Here is a 21,263-nt window from a genome sequence, read left to right on the forward strand (position 1 = left end):
GAACGTAACTACGAACGGAGTCAATTTTCACGGGATTTTTACAACGAATCGAAAGACGACCGCACGCGGAAGAAACGCGAGAGAAAAGATCCGAATCGCTTCGTTTCGCGGTCAAAATAACGCGCCCTTACCGCTTACTCGTATTCATTTCTTCCGCGTAATTACCGTAACGCTCGAACGATTGATCTTTCTCGATGAAAAGTAGTTCGAGCGTTGTTTTTATACATTGCGCACAAACGCGAGAAATGTCTACGGATTGAGATCGTTTGAACCGTGTTTCGTTGAACACAGCGACTCATGCCGACAATTTTCGTCCCGCTTTCGTTTCTGCCGCATTTTTCCGCGTAGATAGCCCACGCGTTCGATCGTACGGCTCGTTGTGGGGAAACCTGTACTCGGATACACAGCCTCGACCTACACGAGAACGCGATAAAAGGCGGGAAAATCCGGATAACGCGTCCGTTATCCCTTTAATCGTAAGGGACGAGAAGGTTCGAACCGGGCCGAGTCTGTTTCCTCCGTTGCTCGGTCTTCCCGAAAACGAAAAAGTTCCGGAAACGACGAGGCGTTCGCGACTCTTCCCGATAAAGTATCTCTCCCCGAAAGCGTTCAAAGACTTTCTCGCTCCGCGTTAGGGCGTTGGACCTCTTTGCGCGTTCAGAGGCCTTTCGCGAAATCGAATTACACCACGGTAGAAAAAAATTTCCCTCCCTCGAACATCGACGTACACGAACCACCCCGAAGATCGTCGAAGATCGTCGAGGATCTCGTTCTGTCGGGATCGAGGCAACGACGCGGACTTTGACGTCGAACGCGTCGAAGAAGACGGAGGTGAACGACGCATCGGCGAGAACGCGTTCCGGTACAGATCGAACGAAGGGCGAGAGTAAACTAGGAACGAGCGAAACGACGTCGTTGCAGAGATCGGATAAGTGGTTTACGAGGGAACGCGCACGCTATCGTAACCGAGCACCGAGTAGACCACGTCTCTGTCTTTCGCCACCGTGCACGACCGCGATACGCGATGGACCCCACCCCGTCGTTTAATTATTTTATACCTTTCCCCTCCCCGTTGGAAGTTCGCGGCCCTCGCGAATTTCCAAATATTTGCAGGTATCTCGACCGCAAAATTAATCGCGTAATTTCACCGATCGACGAACACCGTGAACCGATCCGCGCGACGCCCGACAAAAAGGAATCAACGGAACGAAACGGCCGGCAAATATTTATCGCGTACGAACGAGGAAGACGGACCGCGCCATTTGTTTCGCGAAATAATGAGATACGAATTAAACTCGCTGCACGCGGCGGTTATTTCATTTCTGGATGAACGCGCAGCTGCGCGCACGCCGATACGGGGTAATCGCCGGGTCCGGGAGGTATCGCGCGCTCGAAAGCGAAAACTCGGACGTCCATTATTACGGATCTCGATCGACTACGAACGCGGAAAAACGGGCCAGCTTTCCCGAGCTATTTTCACGCATCCGGATGTAACCGCGTCGAGCGTTCGGTATCGGAGGAGAGGGGAACGGGTAAACCCGATTCAATTACGCAGAACTCGATCGATCCGAGGACTCGAGATAGGAAATCACGGGTTATTATCGTGCACTCCGCGCGATTTCGAGCGCTCGTAAAACACGCGGGATTCGTATCGCGCGCGGGTGTATCGATCGATCTCGGTCGATCGGAGCGAGGAACGATCGTCGAGCAACCTTTCCTCGATTCTTTTTTCATCGCGGCGGAAACGGCGTTCGGACGGAACCGAGGACCGTTTACCATCGAAATTCGAGCTAGATCGGGCCCCGCGTTGCGGTCCCGGTCCGCCGCGTATTACGACGGCGATTAAAACATTAGCCCCGAGTCGTAAACGACACCGGTGCTTAGCACGGAAGAAAGTACCCGAGCGAATTCCTCTCTATAAAAGTACCTTGTCACCGAGTATCGACATCCAGTTGTACGCGGTCTACACCCGAAATAACCCCAACATGGCGACGATGGTGAGTACCCGTTCGTCCTCCTGCCGATCGCAGCTCGTCGTCGTCGTCCAACCACGCGACTACGAGCCACAACGTGTACAAACTACAGTCGCGTTGGCCACGATCCGCTCCGTTTACCATTTATCTTCTTCGAGAGGAGTCGCGAACCGTCTCCTTCCACGAAAATCGCGCTGTCGTTGATTAAATTCCGAGTTACCGAGCGCGCGGGCATTTGCATTTCGAGAAGAATACACCAAGGTCTCGTAAACCTCCGGTTGTACCGTTGCGTCCGTAAACAGAGTCGCGTTTGCGGGCAAGAGATCAGGCTCGAGAATCAACGACGACGAGGACGACGACGAAGCACGTTGTTAGGGTGTTTCGAAGGAAATTTATCGTCCCCGAGGTAAACCGATTCGAGATCCGGCTTACGGGATCCGATCGAGTCCGCGAGTCGGAAACTCGGAGCGTTCGAAGAGTTTCCATCGCGCGGCTAATTTTCGAAACGCCCTCTCGACCGGGGACGAACGAGACGGTTCGTGTTTCGAATACGTTCGTGGCTCGGAAATAAAATTTCTGATTGCATTTCGCGACGGACGCGGCCAGATCCATCCCGAGCCGGCACCGCGGCGTCGCGTTAAACCTAAAATGGAAAGCTCATTTAAAATTCTCTGTCGCGTAACGGAAGGTGGAATTTTTTCCCCGGTCCGGACGTAGTACATACGAGCGCGAATCGCATAAATCATCGGGCGGGGTTCGTCGGGACGTCCATTCGTTTCGCGGCTAAAAACGTGCCGCTGCCCGATCGCCCGGGACAGCTGACATCGCTGATTTTCCCCGCAAAGTCGTCGTTCGATTTCGATTCTCTCTGCGCGTACGTGTGCGCGTTCCAGCGCGCGTGGATACGTCGCCGCGGCAAGAAAGGCAAAACGCGTTAAAACGAACCGGCGACGATTTACCCGGATATTATCTCCGGTTCTTCCGCTCGGGCGTGCTCGTTCCGCGCGGGCTACGGGAAACGCGAGAATACCGGGGAAAATGGCTCGCGGAACTCGACGTTGTTTTATCGTTTCGGTTAGCCGAGCTAACGCCCGACGCGCGAGCACACCGGTATCGTAATGAATTTCCTCGCGGCCAAGCGATTTTAGAAAATTAGTCGCTTCGCGCCCACCGTGCCCGCCGCTTTTGTACCGGCCGCGGACGTCCAATTATGCAAAGTCCGATGAACACCATTCGGATAATTCTCGCCTCGCCTCGCCTCGTCCTCGTCCTCGCCTCGCCGCGTTCTTCTACCGCTTCGAATCGCTACCGAATCGCTTCCGATAACGACACCGGTCGATCGATGTTCCTTCCGTTTCTTTCGTTCCAGGCGCGGTTCTCAGTCGTCGTCCTGCTGCTGACAGCGGCGGCTGGCCAAGATTCCAAACCATCGGACAGGAATCGACCGCAACTGAAACTGCGACCGACCGACCCGGAACTGCCCGATTTCATCGAGCTCCCGCCACTGTTCCAGCCATCTCGCCCGTTACAACCGCGCAACTCCAGCAACGTTCCACCGAACGCCGAGAGACATCCTCGGAAACGACAATTGGCCGACCTTGCTGGGAATTTCCAACCGCTAACGCTGCCCCTGGCCGTTCGGGCGCCCCTGTCGCTCCATCGAAACGCTTTCGGCTCCAGCACCGAGCCAACCGTCGCCTCTTCCCGCGTTAAAGAACCGACCGGAGACGCGATCGAACCGCGCGTTTCCGCCGCGGGGACTCACCTCGCGTTTCTCGCGCCGCAGACCGTTCCCGCGCAACGGAGACTCATCGACAACCATCGTTCCGCCTCCTTTTATCACAGCCACGGACACCACCACGGACATCACGCCCATCACGAACATCGCGCCAAACACAAACACGATCACGGCCACAAACATCACCACGACCACGATCACAAACACGGGCACGAGCATCACGCCGAGCACAAACACCACGAGGAGCACAAGCAACATCACGACCACCACCATCGCCACGGACACGATCACCATCACGGGCACAAACACGACGAGGATCACAAGCACCACCACGGTCACGAGCACAAGCACGAGCACGGACACAAACACGACCACAAGCACGGACACGATCACAAGCATCACGGACAACACCATCATCAACACGGCCATCAGCATCACTCGAAGCACGAACACCACGAGGAGCACAAACACCACGCCGAGCATCACCATCATCACAAGCATCACCACCACAACGAGCATCACCATCACCACGAGCATCATCACGTCAACGAGCACCACCATCACCACACCCACAAGGAAACCGAGAACCACCACCATCATCACGGTCACGATCACAAGGAGGATCACAAACACGCCCACAAGCAGGATCACAAGCACCACCACGGACACGAGCACAAACACGAACACCACGAGGATCACCATCACGGCCATCACGAGGACCATCATCAAAAACACGAGCACGAGCACAAGCACGACCATCACCAGGATCATCGTCACAAACACGGCCACGAGCACAAACACGGACACCACGAGGAACACCATCACGGGCATCACGAGGACCACAAGCACGATCACCACGAGGACCATCGTCACGAACACGAGCACGAGCACAAGCACGGTCACAAGGAGGAGCATCGTCACGGGCATCACGAGGACCATCGTCACGGCCATCACCAGGATCACAAGCACCATCACCACGAGGAACACAAACACGGCCACGAGCACAAGGAGGAGCACAAACACGGCCACGATCACAAACACGATCACGATCATCACGAGGAACACCAACACCACGAACACCACAAACATCACGCGTCCCACGAGCACAAACACGGCCACTCGCACGAGGAGGGACACAAGCATCTCGACGATCATCGTCACAAGCATCGTCACGAGGCTCATCGCAACCACCACGAGAGTCATCGTCAGTCCGCTTACGAACAACACGACCACGAACATTTCAAGGGACTGGGACATTACTTCGACGCTTCGCAGAATCACGAGGAGTACGTCTACCCCGAGGAAACCGAGGCGATCGCTGCTACCCCACCGGTGGAAGACATTCTCAAATTGAAAAAAGAACCGGAAGTGGCGACGATCGTCGAGCAACCGGCGACGGATCGAGCCTGATCGTTCCAACGATCGAGAACCACCCTAAAGCGATCGCTCTTCGCGTTTACTCCGCCAATTAACGTTAAAAGTACTCTGTAAGTTGATTTTTGTTCGCCGGGTTACGCTCGGTGGCTAACCGAGTCTCCGGTAAATTGTTTCTCGTTAGTCCAACCACGGATGTATCTTTGTTGACGCCTTCGAAATATAGTTTTCGCAAGTTCGCGATTGGCCTGTCCCTCTGTTAAGCCCTTCCCGGTTCGGTGGCAGAACTCCGATAGAAGGAACGGTCCGTTTCTCGTTTCGAACTGCAGTAGCGTTTAAACTTTGGTCTCGAGATGTTCGAAGCTCGGCGCAAAGCGAATATCTTTCGTCCGTTGAGAAATCACGGGGGAAATATACCGGGAGATCGACGCAGGGGAACGTGTAAGCCCCGTTTAACGAAACGTTCGAAAGCCAACGTTTAAGCCGGTAGGACAATTTCTCGTCGAACAATTCGTCGAAGTAATTGCAAAAAGAGGATAAGCGGGGTGGGAGGTTGGGGGCCCGGACGACGGGAAACGTTAAATACACTGCGAAAAGCTTAAAATAAATTCATCGTGCCAGACGTAATCCCGTAATACGGCGAAACTCCTTGTTCGCTTCAATAAGTCGGCGATCCGAAGAACTCACGGCGAGTGTCGTAATCCCGGCTTTCGGTTCATAATATCGATTTAAACTCTCGTCCCCCGAGCGGCAGACGAACACCGTCGAGAACGAAACAAGATTAACGGGATCGTAACACGACACGGAATCGTCCCGAAAACGAAGAAGAATACGGTAAAGATCGTCGGGTGCTACCTATAGTACGACTGATCATCCTTCGTCCGAGCGAAACGATTCGAATTACGAGCGAAAGAGGAGCGGCCGCGAGGAAATTTCTTGAAACGACCGCGTCTCGTCCACTCCGGAGATGAAGATTTCCGGTATCGTAACGACGGAAACGTCGAACGATATTGCTGCTCGATAAGGGCGCTTGGAATTTTAGAGAAATTCCCGGATACGGCGAAAGGTTCCCTTCGTCGTGGATTTCTCGCGTTCCGTGACGTTTGGTCAACGCACAAAGCCGCGTTATTAACGAATTTCCATTCGAATAAAGTTAACCGAGGAGGTAGGGGACGTCGGTCGAGGCGTTCCACGAAGCCATCGCGCTTCGTGTTGTTCCACGTCGAGAATCGTGTACGTTAAAAACCACGGACCAGCCACGACTGCCGAGTTATTTCGTATTCAATTTTCATTTAATTTCCAGCGAGCGGTACGACGGAACTCGATCGAATATACGCTTTTAATTTTTCAAGGTTTTCGGACCGCGAACACGCCGTTGAATTGTTCGCGCGTTGAACAAAACCTAGAGTAATTCGTAACGGGTTCCGCTTCGATCTGCTTTTTGCGTCAAAGCGGAACCAGTGGAACGAGTCCGAGGGAAAATCGAGTCCCCGATCGGTAACCGGCTCTCGAAACTGTCGCGCGCGTTATTATTGTTTCGAGTAAACGTTCAACGGAAGCGCAGAGCGGAGCGAGTGTCCTCCGCCTCGCGCGAGGACACGCGAGAAAACGCGGGAAACTTTGCGCGGAACGAGTCGCCTATCGTGGACGCCGGTCCTACGAAACATTAATATTTCCACGGAGTTTGATCTCGTTCCGTGGCCTCCATCGAAACAAAGGAAACTTTCGAAATGGAATCGGAAAGCACGCCCGGGAACTAATTTCGGGCTCGCAGATTATTTTCCCGCGATATCCATTCCCCCGGTTGGACGCCGCGGCGTCCCGATGCCGCCTTATTGCGTCGCCGTTGCAAGTTCGCGAACGAGTTCACGGGGAGCGGCACGGAAAATCTCCCCGCAAGTTTCGCGCTGAAAAAAACCGGCCGAATTTAATTATCGGCGCTCGAGGAACGCTCGATAATTCATCGGGAAATTTCGCGACCCCGGCGATGTTCGATCGTATCGGTGATTCGATTAGAAATTCAAATGTTTGCCCCGGACGGGCGTTCGTGTAGCTCGAACGGATCGGGAAATCTCGCGAATAAGAGGCTTACGTCTCTCCCTCTCTCTCTTTGGTCGAGAGCTTTCGAGGAAATTATAAGGGTATCGGCGCGCGAGACGGTTCGTTCCGAGGAGCGGGGAAAAGAAACGAAGGGAACGGTAGGTAGCGAGGTCGAGACGGTGAATCGATTTTCCAAACTAAATTCGCAAAACTGTAGAGACGTCTGCCGGCGAAATGGGGTTAATAAATCGTTCGGCGCGATAGATTCCGGGAAACGAACCGTGGAGGAAGAGAAGGAAGAATGGAAACCCGGGCGGTGGGGAAATGGAGAAGAAGATGAAGAAGAAGGACGGAGGGGCCTTGGAGTTCGCCATCTTGGGATTTAAATTGGTCCGGCAGGTTTATCAGCATGCATTGGCCGGCGCTTGGGAAGTACTCCTCGCGGCAACTCTCCTTTTCCAGTTTTAGTTTTCTCGCCGTTCGAAAGATAAGCACGAAACGGTAGAAACCGCCTCGACGGAAGGAATTCCGTGCCGCGGAGGCGAGTGAATCGAGGGCTCGAACCGAGACTCGTGGATCGAGCTCGGAGTGTCGCGTTACGCTCGACCAATTTACCGCGCCGAATTCCGTCGGTATCTTCCTCCCTCTTGCCCCGTTCGCGGCTGCCTCGAGAGGAAAAACGAGCCGCGATTATTCGCGAACGGGAGCGAAGAAATCTACCACGGATCGGACGAACCACGCGCAGACTTGGCTCGCTCGTCGCTCGTCGCTCGTCAGCCGCGCAATTTCTGTCCCCGCGGGCCGCCCTCGTTAAAATCCGATCGACGATTCGCGCGCGATGCGATCTCCGTTACGCCCCCGTACGATTCCCTCCGAGCGTTTAATAGCCCGTGTCGTCGTAAACCAGCGAAAAAGTACGCCCGTTACGAACTCCACCGCGATACACTTTCCCGCGAAACGAAAACGCGTTGGCTAGCTTCGCTCGAGATCCAGCGGAATTCCGGTTTCGTTCTCGGAGGGAGTTTTCACGGGTGTCTCGATATTTTTTTCGGACTCTCGACGAGACCTTCGACAATTTCGCTCGAGACGAATCTCTCCGTCGACTTTCCTCGCCTTCGAGTCCGACGAACTACTCCGTAGGATGGACGCGGAGGAAAACGAGCGGTCGGTGGAAAGCAGGGCGGATGAAGCGAGAACTCGCGAAGCTCGGACGACGAATCGGCTACGAATCAACGTCGGGAACAGAGACGAAGGAATTAAAATGAGATCGTTGCCCGGCTTAATACGAATCGCGGATATAAAGTGCTCTCCTACGAAAGCCGACGGTACGAGTGTTCGTCAACGGAAAAGCATTGCATCCATAATTCAGTTCGTCGGCCGATGCGATACGACGCGACGCGACGCGACGCGACGCGACGCTCGGGTCGAAGGAGGGAAGGACTTTTTCCACCGAACTCGCGTTTCGAGATGCCCTAACGAGAGACAAGGAAGCGCAGCTCGCGTTCCGGACGCGGAAAACAGGAAATAGGACGTCGATCGGGCCAAGAGGAATGGAAACGCGAAACGAACGGAGACGAGAGGGTTTCACCCGTCCCTTACAAATGTTCGACAATCGTTAATCGCGAAGGTCACTCGATCGTTCAAGAACGAGCGCGACTAGTCTCTCGCGAAACGGTTAGCGTCCTCGAGCATTTCGGGGTCCCCGTGGTCCACTCGGAAACCAACGAGGGAAAAACCAACGGCGAGAGTCTCGTTCCGGATGTAATTATCGCTTCTTACGAGAAACGCTCCGGTAAAAAGCGAAATTACGACGCGCGTTTCCGCCACCGTTTTCGGCGTTCGCGATCTCGATCTTCGTCGCGGAGAACCGCCGCGGGTCGAGAGAAAAAACATTTCGGGAAAGAGACGGAGCAGGATAACCGTCGATACCTTTGAATCTAATTTCGGGGTAGGTTGTGTTCCACGTGGAATATTTACCGAAGCTCGAGAGGCGAATAAACGAAGAAAAAGAGGGAAAGAGGGCGCGAGGCTCGGGGAAAAGCGCAGTCGGGAAATCGGATCCGCGAAAAGGATCTTAAAGGAAGTTCCTCGCGCCCTCGTTTCCCTCTCTCGGTTTTTCTCTCTCTCTTTCTCTCTCTCCGTTCGATCGTTGTCCGTCCAGGGAGCATTTCCGTGGAAGCGAATTCGTTCGTAAGCGGCCGCCACGCTTGGAAAAACCTGTCGCACGGTGATTCGGATTTGGCAGCTCGCACGTGAAATCCCGTTACAACGCGTTCGCGTCGCGGAAATCGGAAATAAACAGCCGCGAGGAACGCGGAGAACGAAATGGAACTGTTGCGTCGTAAATTAGAGCATCGAGAGTACTCGAGGAGCTCGTCGCTCTATTTATCGCCGTTAGCCTCTCCGAGTAGAATTTCTTTCAACGTCCGAGAGAGGAATCGGCGTCTCGAGGCGTCTGGACGCTCTCCTCGTGGACGATAGCCGTATTCTGCCGAGCGTCGAGAGAAAGGAGGACTCGGTCGGGGCGTCGATCGATCGAAATTTAACAAGATCTTTCTCGCTTCCCCGGAGTTAAACTCGTAGAAACGAACCGCGATTAGATTCTCGTTAGCCGTTGACCGGGGAACACGAGCAACGCTCTTCGCTTCGCGAAAAAATTCTATTTCTTCCCGATCGTCGAGCGGAGAGTTACTCGAGACCGAGTCAAATTTTTCGCGATCTCGAGGACTCCGCGAGTAATCGTACTCGTCTTCTCGCGCCTTCGAAACACGATTGGCGAATTCGCGCCGATCCCTCGAAACGCAAAGGCGCGGAAATTATTTTTTCTTCCGACGCGAGCATCCGCGGACAACGCGCGCGATCGAGTCGAGAGTCGAGCGGTCCGAGAACCGACGAAAGTTAGAATTGCAAAATTAATTTGAGCCGAAGTTTCCGGGAAAGCGAAGGAAAGCTCGAGGAAAGTTGAGTCCTGCGGGGACGCGGAACTCGAAGAAGGGGAAGAAGCAGAAGAAGAAGAAGAGGAAGGTGCGGGGGCCGGAGTCGATGGTCGCGCGAGAGGAACGCGAACCAGCGACGATGGTCAAGTTTCGAGCGCGGCGTTCCTTTCTCCTCCCTACCTCGAGTTCATAAATAATTCAGCCGGCAAATACTTTAATTGCGCTAAGCACGCTGGAACCATGCCACGGGATAATGCAGCAATTTTCAGCCGCGAAACCACTTTCTTCCGTCTTTCTTCGTTTTTCCTTTTTTTTCCCCTCTTTTTCTTTTTCTTTTTTTTTCTTCCTCCCCTCGCGGACCGCATCCACGAGCGAGCGATGCGACGGTCGGCCAGTTTTCAACTTTAACCCGATGTCAAGGGTGGCTTTCGGGAGAAAAACGCGGGAGAGAATTGCAGAAACGCGGCACTCGTTCGCCCGTACTTGGAATTATACAAGTTCGCGGGGAGGGATTACGACGAGATAGCGTTACTTCCGGCAGAACTTCCCCGTTGTTTCTTTCGCGAGCCGTTTCTTCGTCGTTGCCGAGTTTATTACGGTCGAACTCTCGTTTCGATCTTCTCGGCAAAACCGTAGAATCGACGTCTCCTCGTTTCCGCGTCGCCCTCCTTCGAACGCGTACTCGCGAATCCTGCACTCTCCGTTGCAATTATTTATCCTTGCCCCGGCGATAGGATTAAACGTACGAGGTGTTCCGCGATGCACGGTATCCACCCGGAGGATGGATTTACCGCTCGAAAATAATAAAATAAGTTCGGTTTCTGCCCCGTCCGGCGTCCCTCTCGATGTCCGATTTTCCGCTCGGTGCCGCTCGGTGGAGAGGTTCGGGTCCGACGGGATATTTTTACGAGCCGGGTGGGTTTCTTCGCGAGCGTTACTCGCGATACGTCACGGTGCTCGATAAATCACTCGAATCTGCATGCATTTGCAAATATCGTCCTCGAGCTACTTTTTTTTATCGCCGCCGTTATTGGACTAACGACCGGCGCAACCATTAGAGAGAGGAGAGAGAGAGCCACGAGAACACCCGTTCGAGTTCGTCGTTGACCCAACGTCGGGTCACTTACACCGATGAAGTTACGGTAAAAAAGCCGCGACACCGGAGACACCCGGTACTTTTAATAGCCGCAAGATTTAACGTATTCCTTGTATTTTAAACTCCCCGTTTAAAAACTTTCCTGTCGCGTTACAGCGAGAAAAACGGAAGCAAAGTTAACGGGTCCGGTACTCGCGGCCAGAGGCAAGAACTTCCGAATAGGGGATAATATTTAACAATTAAGGACTCCTTTATTGCGCCTCGAAGTCTCTCGTGGCGTACTTTAGCGGTCGCCCGAACCGACGTATAAAAAGACGAGACGCGTTACCGAGGAGACGCGAGACGAGGCGTCGCGTCGCGTCGCGTCCCGCCGCGCCGGGGCAATTGGAAGAGAAAACACGGTGAAAAAGGGGAATCGTTCGACGAGGAGAGAAACGTCGTTCGGTTTCTTCCGAACGACCGGTTCGATGGACGGGATTGTTCGCCGTGGACGAATCGTCGCGCGCGACACTGAAGATCTATTTCTGTTTCTCCTCGCGACGGTGGTCCGTCGGTGAACGCAAAAACCGAATAATTGGCGTCGCGCGGACGCGATCGTAAACGAATCGTTCTCGCGATCTCCGGCGAACGCCGAACGGAGAATAAAAGTTAGGGAGGGAGTCGTTCTCGCGTCGCCGCGCGGCAACCGCGTCGCTCGTTTTCCTTTTCGGGCGTTAATTCGTCGGCGAGAAATTCGGTCGGACGAGCACACGGATGGCTACCTCGGGGTTCACCGAGGAGAACGCGCGCAACAATTGGACCGTCGAGAGCGATCCGGCAGGTATTTATCGATAATCGATCGGGTCGGCGCGACGCGGCACGGTGGTCCCGATTCGCGAACGATTCGATTCTCCGCGAGACGGTCCTTGTCTGGCGAGGTTCGTCCCTGTTTACGGTGGTAGGTCGCGCGGTCGTTTCGTTTCTCCGTTTTAAAGGACGGAGGTCCGTTTCAAGGGGAATTCCAAGGATCCCGTTTCAAGGTTCGCGGGTCGCTTTCGTCGCGGAGAACACGAGGCGTCCCCGATGCCGGTTACACGGTTACGGATACACGAGCTTGGACAGGTACTCGAGGAACGCGGTGCGTGCCTCGGGGTAATTTCTCACAGGTGCGGCGCGTCGACCCTGCCAACGACGCAATCTGGCACCTGCAGCCAGCGACCGTGCGCGCCCGCGCCCGCGCGCGCGTGTGTACACGTGCGACCGCATGTTTGTACGCGCGCCACGCCTCCTGTCCTCTCGTTTCGCGATCCGCGCCCCGGATAAATGGCCCTATCGCGACGCCTCGCCTCACCTCGCCTCGCCTCGTCTCGCCAGTCCTTCGCGATATCCGAGTCTTTGTTCCTAACCAGCACCGTTTGGATTTACGTTCCCAAGGTTTTAATAACGCCGACCGGACGTTTGCACGCTCCGAAAGAAAGCCGTCGCGCGACCCTCGACAAAGACGCATTACGGATAAATCGGCCCGATATGCCACTCGATACGCCGTACAAGGGAAACGAGGATTAACGTCTTTCTCTCTACTTTTCCTTCGATCGAACGAAACATCGACCGAGCAGTATCCAGAGATTGTTCGTTGGAATTCGACAACGCGAACGCGCCGAAGAGACAATCGAGCGCGTTCGATACCGCGAAGGTCGATCGTTTACGACCTTCTGGTTCGCTTTCGACGTTCCGAGGACTTTGGAAAAGAGCTCACTTTCGTTAGAACGAACGCGTTCCCACCGTATTCCGTTTTCCCTTTTAACGGTGGTTCGATAACACCGGCCACCGTTACGGGAAGAATTACCGACGAGTGATTCAGCAGGGGGCTGAAACGGACCGGAGGAACTTTGAAAAATCGTCGACGCCCCGAATTTCCGATTACGAACGGTCCTTGCTCGGAGCACCGCCCGAAGGGACACGCCAAATATTCTCGGTCGCGGCGATAGCTCGATAAAATCGATATTCGACCGGCCGAACTAATGGCAGGTATCGCGCAACGCGGCTGATATCGTTATTACGTCGAGATCGCCAGTTTGGGCGTGGACGCGGTTCCAAACGGCCGGCCGGCCGTCCCTCCATTTTCTCTTCTTCGAGCTCAAAGTCCCGAGTCTCGATGCGGGGTACGCGCGATACCTAAACGGATCGCTCGAAACGCGAGGCTGCTTGGACAACAACGGAGGCCGCGATGTTTCTTCTTTTCCTCGCCGGTGAAACCCGAGCTCGCTACCCCGGAGAAATAATTTTCAATTTATCCGCCGGCAGATTGCAGCGCACTGTCACGCGAACCGACGTTTTCTCAAAACTGCGAACCACCGTCTAGCTGGTAATTTCCACCGAAGAAATTGCACGGCGCCCAAAGCGAGCAATCCGGACGATCGAGTTCTTTTTTTTATCGCGTTAACGCGCCCGATGTTGCCGTTATCGCTCCAACCGCCGACGGTTTTCCCGTGGACTCGACTTCGCGAGCCTGGAAAACCTTGCGTCCGTTCCGAAACGTCTAAATCCGACCGCGACTCGGCGAACGGGCAAAGGGCGTGTCGGTCACGCGACCGGTCGTCGCTAGGGACGAACAAATTACTTTGCCGTCGAGCTTGTAATTCGATTACGGAACCTTGCGTTACGTCGTTCGCGAGCTTCGATATTTTACGAGATAACGTCGCGTTGCGCGTACTCTTTCGAGAAAGAAATCACCCGCGCTGAAAACTAAGACGGATCGAAGGTTATGGAAAGCGTTGAAACCTACCGAGAAAGAATATCGTAAAAAGATTCGAGTTCTTTTCCCGAATAGTAGTTCCCGCGCGGAGTAGAAACGGCCGACGAGTAGAACAACGCGATCGAACGAATCGAAACGAATCGATCGTCGACGATCGACTCCCCTAATCGAGTCGCTTCGGGGGAAAAAAATCAAATCGACGTACAATACCGTTCACGCGTTCGCCGATTTCGTTCGGCAAATTCTAATTAAAATCACACGGCCCGACGGCTTCGAGTCGCAGCGAGCGTACGCACGAACTGCTTTGCTCGTGTTTCCCGCGCTATTTATTCGAATAATTGAGCGTCGTTTAGCGCAACGCGCAGTTATTCCAACGATTCGAGTTGCCTTACGTCCCGATTCGGAAGATGGCTCGGTGGTTCGTCTCTTCGAGGTTTGGCGAGTATCGATGAAATTCGGCGCGAGGATTCGGGTAGGAGAGGAAACCGTAGGTCCAGGATTCTCCGACGAATGGAGACGTCGAACCGTTCGGATTCGCGCGGTTCACACGCGTCGACGATCTCGCAACCGCGTCTGGAGATAATCGAGCGTCGTCGCAGGCGAGTCGTCCCGTTGGACGGTGGCCAGTCTCCTCGAGGCCGCGCCGCGCAAATTGCGTCCGCTCGACCACGCCAAATTGACCGAGAACCGAGGTAAAAAGCAGCGATTCGGGAAACGTGAAAAATCACCGGTTTCCGGTGCGAGCCGGGCGCCGCGTGTTCGCTCCATCGAGATCACCGCCAGAGACGAAGCGATCGTTGGCCCGCTTCGCCGTGAAATTTCCGCGTACGCGCTCGTATTTTCCCGCGAACGCTACGACCGTGTATCGTTTTTCCTCGTTAACGGTACGCGACGATAATTATTCCACTTCGCGGCGGTAATTACGCGGATCGCGGCTGGAGCGAAAAATCTGCAACACAAATTTTTCACTAGCACCGGCCGGCCGATACCGCGGGCGCAACGATCCCGCTTCTAATGAATTTAGATCGATCTATCGACGGGCTCGGTTCGAGGAACGATCGTTCCCGAATCGCTTCCACGGCCCGTTTTCGATTCATTCTCCTCGGAACGAAAGTGTTTTCCCGTTCCATTGTTTTCGCGCGCATTGAATCGAGCCGCGTTTACGATACGAGGAGGGATCGAAGCGAGAGTTACGCGTATATCGCTGGTGGGTGTCTAGGTCGGCCTCGAACCGGAGCTTTTCTCTCGGAACGACCGAGGCTCTCGTCGGCGTTCGAATCGACGGTCGCGAGGATGTTTACCCTCGAGTCGTTCCCGTCGTTGGAATTCGACGCAATTCCAACGGAGAAACGAGGCAGCGCGGGTCGCTGCTCGTTCTCCGGTCGGATTCTCGGCTCGGTGGCTCCATTGGCAGCTTCGTTGGCAGCTCGAGGCCACTCGGTGATGATCCGTTCCGTACCGTTCGGTGCACGAGCCACGAAAGATCGTCGCCAACCGGAAACGGTACCGGTCCCGCGAAATTACGAACAAAGATCGAAACGAACGCGCCTAACGAACGCGGCGCAATTTCATCGTCGTGGTCGTAATCGCGCGGTGGTTCGGAGCGACTCCCGGAGCAAGAAAGTGGTCGTCGAGAGCGCGACGTCGCTCGTACGCGGCGTGTGCGAAACACACACGGGCCACCGTAGCCGGGCAAACGTGGAAAACGTTAACCTGATTTATGGTCGTGGCTCCGGGAGCCTTTGCGGAATTTGCATTAGACCGGGAACGAGACGAACGAACGTCCTGCTGTCTAGGGCGGGAAAAGGGATCGGAAAAGGAAGAGATACGAAGGGAACGAGGAGAGGGAGGGAGGGTAGCCGCCCGAGGCGCGAGAGGAAGACGAAAGAGCGCGGAACAGGGAGAGATTAATCCGAGCTAACGGAATCAAGGGTAACTCGATAGACGCGACGCGATAGCTCGAACGAACCAAGGACTCGCGAGTGTTCCTGTCCCCCTGCATCCGTCTCGGCTGGATCCGTTTATCGTTCTGGCGCGCGCGAAATTAGATTCGTCCTGTTCAAACAGCTCGACCGGTTCGTTTCACGGATTTTCGGTTCGTCGTGCAGGTCCCCGAATCGGTCGGTTCGTGGAAAACTCGACGTAGGATCGCGCGGCGGTGCACGGTGCGCGGTACGCTATCTTCGAAGATTTAATCGAGTTCCATCGACTGCACCGGCGCTATCGCGTTTTACGATCGAGCCGAGACCCCGGCAGCCACCTGGACCAACGATGAGAAACGAAACTTTTCCTCGCGGCGAATCGAGATCCTCGAGACCGAGGCGTCCCGTTGCTTCGCTCGCAAGATCGACCTCGATAACGTATCCGAGTTTCGAAACCGTCTCCTACCCTGCCCTGTTCCCCGAGAGGCCACGGAAACGCGGCAAACCAGCGAAAAGATTATCGAACCGAGAGACTTTGCCCGCGAAACGGTTCCTCGAACGTCCGTTTACCGGACGCGCTCGTAAACGGGAAGAAAGATTCCTCTTCGCTCCAGCTCGAACGATAGATCCCCCGTTAGTTTCTCGCGAGACGCTCGCTCGCCGCTATTGGCCAGATTTCGCGCCAACGCGATACCGATCGTCGTCTCTGTGGCGGTTCGATCGCTCTCGTAACCCTCTCGTTGCAAACTTCCCCTACGTTGCGCGTATCTCGTCGTCCTTGTTGTTGTTGTTATTGTTGAGCGGTGAGGCGTGTTTTGCAAGACCGACCGCGATACGCGTCGTAGGACGAAAATGCCGACCACCGTGTTTCGAAATTCGCGGGTCAGCGTCCCCCGCGCATCTTTTCGTTCTCGAACCGTTTCCGCTTCGACGCGGCGATCTTCCAGCGGTTCGATTTCTAATTGCGCGCGCAGTGTTTCGAAACGAACGGTTCTCTCGAGAGCCGACTTTGAAAATTCGTTTCCCGCGGCTCCGACACTTTTCTACTCTCTCCGAAGATCGATCGGAAGGTACGCGCGATCCGGTCCGCTCGGTTCGGAACGGTGGTCGATGTAAAAATCTTCTCGTCCCCTCTCGTTTCTTCGGTAAACTATCCCCGCGGGGGTCCCGTGTAACCGGAAGAATCGCACGCGGAATATCTAAATTCGCGTAACCGCGACGACACGTTCGGTTTCCCGTGGAGTTTTCTCGAGCAACGAAAACGACCCACAGAGAGAGAGAGAGAGAGGTAGAGGAGAGGGTTGTCGGCGATTCGTAAAAAGTTTGGAGATCTCGCGTCGGTCGGGTGTCGGCGTGCTCGCCGGATGCGGACGAGGACCGACGCGAGATCGGAATACGGAGGAGCGTCGAAGGGGCCAGCGGTTCCGGAAGAGATAGCCCGGCGAGCAACAGAGGCGAACGGATCCCGCTGGAAGAGAGGAAGATCGCGGAGAGGAACGGGAGCGCCTGCGCCCTCGGCTATACCGAGTTTCTGCGTACGTTTCCACCAGTCGGGTCTTCAACTCCGGACCGCGAACACCCAGTGATCGGGGCCGCGCGACTCCGCCGCCACGGTGGAAACACCCTCTCTCGTCCGGCGTTGGTTCACTCGACCGTAAATCGAACCGCGACTACGGAAAGAAAGGGCACTCCTACGGTGAAAAGTTCGAGCGAACGTTCGAGAGTCGACGCAGCTTCGGGCCGACTCGTGCCGAGCGACCCGAAACCGAAACTTTTCGAGTACGCGAAACTTTGCCCGCGCGCGCTCCTTCCTGCGTCCGCGATCGACGATTTTTACCACCCGGTGTCCCGTGCTCGCGGCGCGAACCTCTCGCCCCCGTTTGGAATCTTCGCGCATCGCGATCGTGTTTACCCGGCGTTGCGAGTGACTTATCGCGAACCGACCGAAGACTCGCGCGATCGAAACTCGAACCGCATCCTCGCGATCCTCGTTACCGAACGATTCCCGACGCGCGACCCGGAATTTCCAAGAGAAGCATCTCTCGGTCGAAACGAGCACCGCCGGTCGCTCCGTCGAGGAGGATCAAAGGGTGCCGATCGTTAACGTCGTTAGCGCTAATTAATCATCGGCAGACGTAGAAATATCGCGTATCGGGGCGATAACCGGGCGCGCGGCGTTCGGCGTTCGGCGTGCGGTGTGCGGCGTGCGGCGTGCGGCGTGCGGCGCGCGGCGCGCGGCGGTGTCTGCCGATAATTATGAACAGGCTAACTCATTAGTCGCGGTCGACGTTAACGGCCTCGTTCGCGAACGCTCGCGAACGCTCGCGTCGCTCGTTTCGAGCCGCGTACCACCCGCGAGCCGTTCGATCCTCGATCGGGGTCGCGCGCCGCGACGTCGACCGGGCCCCCGGTACTCGACGCCGGGAGCAATCGGGTCCCGTTTCCCGTTCGTTTCGCTCTCGGTCCCTCGATGGAATAGGAAAAACGTATCCGCGATTCGCGCGGAACCTCTCGCGACACTTTTCCTCGATAGTTTCAATTTCGGCGCGAAATCGATCGATCGATCTCGACGGCCGCGAGATCACCGGCGAGCATGGAGCATCGCCGGCGCGTGCTGAGGACCGCGCGCCGGTCCGAGACGAGAAACTTTCCTCGGGAGCGCGACTCGTCCCGCGGACGTTAACGTCGCGACGATCGAACGAAACGGGGCTTTTTCGCGCTCGCCGAGATTCGCCCTGTCCACCCTCTCGCGTCCGCTAATTAATCTTCCGGCCGCAACGCGCTCTCGCGGTCTCCCGGCGTTCAACGACACCCACCGGGGACAGTCTCGCGAAATAGAATCCCGGCAAGGTGATCGCCCCACGGTTCGAGACAACGAGACGTCTCGCGGACTCGCCGAGCGTACAATTTCCACCGTGTCGTACCGTGTCCTCCTCGTAATCCACGAACGATCGGCCGAGCGTATCCGCGGGAGCGGTCCGTGAAAAGACCGTGCGGTTCCGCTCCGAGGTAAACCTCCACGCGTCCATCGAGAGCCTCGAGAGGGCCACCTCCGCCGTACCGGGGAACGAGGAAAATCCTTCGACCGGCGAGACGGTGCACCACGCTCGAGGAGAAACGCGCCGAGACGGATTCCGAGAAGAAAACGATCCGCGAGCGCACCGTGCGCCGAGACGAACCTCGACGAGGCCGATGATCTCTGAACTCGTTCGGGACGACCCGGACCCCGCTCCCGGTGGGACAACACCGCTAGACGGAGTTTCTCGCGAGCGATATCGTTGCGCGGTTCGAGAACACGGCGAGTATGACCGGGTACGACGACCAGTGAACGACGCGAGGGAGTGTGTAAAACGCGTCGCGCGAAAAGGGCTCCGGAGCACCGCAGACGCGACATTGTAGCTGCTGGGAGAGATATCCTGCGGGCGAGCCGGTCAGCCGACGGTGATGGCATGAGGACATTAGTAAGGAGGAGCTGCGGGTCCAGCGAGGAGGAGGATGAGGATGGTGGTGGGCGTGATGGTCCTTGGTCAGCTACTGACGAGGATTCTGCTCGCTGCCCATGCCGGCGATCGACTCGCGGCGGCTCGCAGAATACTCAGAGACGTGCCGCTGATAGACGGGTAAGTGACAGTGTTCGCGGGTGTCGCGTCCGATCCTCGAATCTCGCCTTCGAACGAAACCTCTACACCGATTCGGAGAGGAGAGATGCTCGTTTTCGAGAACATCCATCCGTTTATCGAGCAACCTCCTCGAACCGAAGAGTCGGCCGACCGCCGGAACGAAGTTATCCGCCGAACGAACGCGAGAGGGATCGGACCGGAACCGAGACCGCCTCCAATCGCGAAACGCGGAAAAATTCCCGAGCGAAGTTTACCGTCCCTTTGCGCTCTTACCGAGTTTACCCGTTTTCGTTTCTTCGTCGAGCTAGTCTCGGGGACGTCGACCGATACGTGCCCGAGAGATCGCAACGGGAGATGACCGCGTCCTACGGAGAATCTCGGGTACGTCGACTCGGATGCCCGAACCTTTCGACCTACGAACAGTATCCGCGTCCGCAAAGTCCTTTTTCCGTCCAACGACGCCGCTGAAAACGAACCGGTGTCGAGTTCAACACGGAGCGGTCGTTGTTCGACGAAAGAACGAAATTGGCAATCGTCGCGCGAACCTTCCTTCCGGTCGATCAACGCGAATCGTGGAAGTGGACGCGGAGATACGGAGTGCGCGAGTCGCCGCGATATCGGCGAACAGCATCCAGAGCTAGCTTCTTTCGCGGGCTCTTGAAAAATCGTTGAAACTTTAACGAACAACCGAACACGCGGCGCGCGATCGTTAACTCGAGCGCGAGTCGAAACGCGAGAACCGCGAGGCACGAATTTACCGCCGGCGAGAACAATGTCGTCGTAACGACGAGCGCGCGGACGACGTTCTACGGCCGAGCGTGCCTCTAATTACACCGGAATTAAACTCGAAAGGAATGTCCTCTCCGTGTCCGATTCGCGATAAAGGGTCGAACGATACGGGGGGATCGTAGCTCTCCTCGTACCTCGAATAAACGAGTCTCTCGGTCGTTCTCCGCGCGACCGTATCGATTCTCCCAACGTTCATCGACGCGCGTGAAAATTCTCCGGTGAAAATTCGACGCGTCTTTCATCGGGGAACGTGGCTCGAACGCGTACGGAGAAATTAATCGTTCTTCGTAAACGGAGAAAGTGTAAAAACTCGCTCTCGAATACGCGGTGCGCGTTCGGTTCTCGGATCCGTTGTTGCGCGCCGCGCGAATCCACCGGCGGCCATCGAGAATCACGTACGAGCGTAGAAATTATTCACGGGACAGACTTTCGAAGTAATTAACGGACAAACGTCCGCGAGTGATGTCTCCCCTCGGACTATCGGAGCCACCGGCGGAATCGTTTCTTTATCCCCGAAGCGGAAGAAAAAGAAGGCCGCGCGCGATCCAATTGGACGAAACTCGAGAGTCGTGCATTCTCCGTTGGATAATGAGAAAGTTTCGCGAGCGCCAGAAAGAAAAGACGTTAATGGAGGAGAGAGAATTAAATAGACTCGAAAAAAAAAAAGAAAGAAAAAACCAAGCAACGAAAGTGGAGTATTGAAACGAGAGAACCGGGAGCTACGACGGAAAGTGTGGAAGAAACAGAAGGAAGATAGAATTTAGCTCGAGGATGGCCCGTGGCTATTTGGTTCTCCAGTTCCTCGAGTTACCAGAGGGTGGATACGAATTTCCGGTTCTCTCGTCTGGAACGAGTCCCTGTGCCTCTTCCGGCTACTTCCGTTCGTGCAGGTTTCGCGTTGGTTCTCGGCCGCGTCGGTGAATCGAGTCGGTGAATCCCGTCGGTGTCTCGGTGCATCGGTGTATCTGGCCAAATAACCTGTCGGATCGAAAGGCAACAACGGACCTCGTCCTCGTCCTCGTTCTCGCGGAGCGTCGCGTC

General features: G+C 55.6%; 2 protein-coding genes and 1 long non-coding RNA gene across 5 annotated transcripts in view; 2 read left to right on the forward strand and 1 right to left on the reverse strand.

Moving 5' to 3' along the window:
• Window positions 1-21,263, reverse strand: part of LOC143151626 (uncharacterized) — a 130,713-nt gene that overhangs the window by 54,849 nt on the left and 54,601 nt on the right. The gene's annotated exons all lie outside the window — the stretch shown is intronic.
• LOC143151668 (uncharacterized) lies at window positions 1,986-5,121 on the forward strand. Its single transcript, XM_076321018.1, has 4 exons — window positions 1,986-2,172; window positions 2,276-2,379; window positions 3,122-3,190; window positions 3,343-5,121. Exons 1-4 carry the CDS (start codon window positions 1,986-1,988, stop codon window positions 5,119-5,121), a joined length of 2,139 nt encoding a protein of 712 aa, XP_076177133.1.
• Window positions 18,537-21,263, forward strand: part of LOC143151623 (dipeptidase 1) — a 57,092-nt gene continuing 54,365 nt past the window's right edge. For both annotated transcript variants that reach the window (XM_076320958.1, XM_076320959.1), the window contains exon 1: window positions 18,537-19,433. In XM_076320958.1, coding sequence (XP_076177073.1) covers window positions 19,309-19,433 — 125 coding nt within the window. In that variant the 5' untranslated portion in view covers window positions 18,537-19,308. The remainder of the gene's footprint in view (window positions 19,434-21,263) is intronic.

The sequence above is a fragment of the Ptiloglossa arizonensis genome, chromosome 9, assembly GCF_051014685.1.
Source record: "Ptiloglossa arizonensis isolate GNS036 chromosome 9, iyPtiAriz1_principal, whole genome shotgun sequence".
In the NCBI taxonomy this organism is placed as follows: Eukaryota; Metazoa; Arthropoda; class Insecta; order Hymenoptera; family Colletidae; genus Ptiloglossa; species Ptiloglossa arizonensis.

Excerpts from the sequence above, each read along its gene's own strand:
- LOC143151668 (XM_076321018.1), top strand. The coding sequence starts at position 1,986 with ATGGCGACGATGGTGAGTACCCGTTCGTCCTCCTGCCGATCGCAGCTC. Across the intron at positions 2,173-2,275 it reads TCCACGAAAATCGCGCTGTC|AGTCGCGTTTGCGGGCAAGA; the intron begins GTTGATTAAATT and ends GTCCGTAAACAG. Across the intron at positions 2,380-3,121 it reads GGAAATTTATCGTCCCCGAG|AAAATTAGTCGCTTCGCGCC; the intron begins GTAAACCGATTC and ends AAGCGATTTTAG.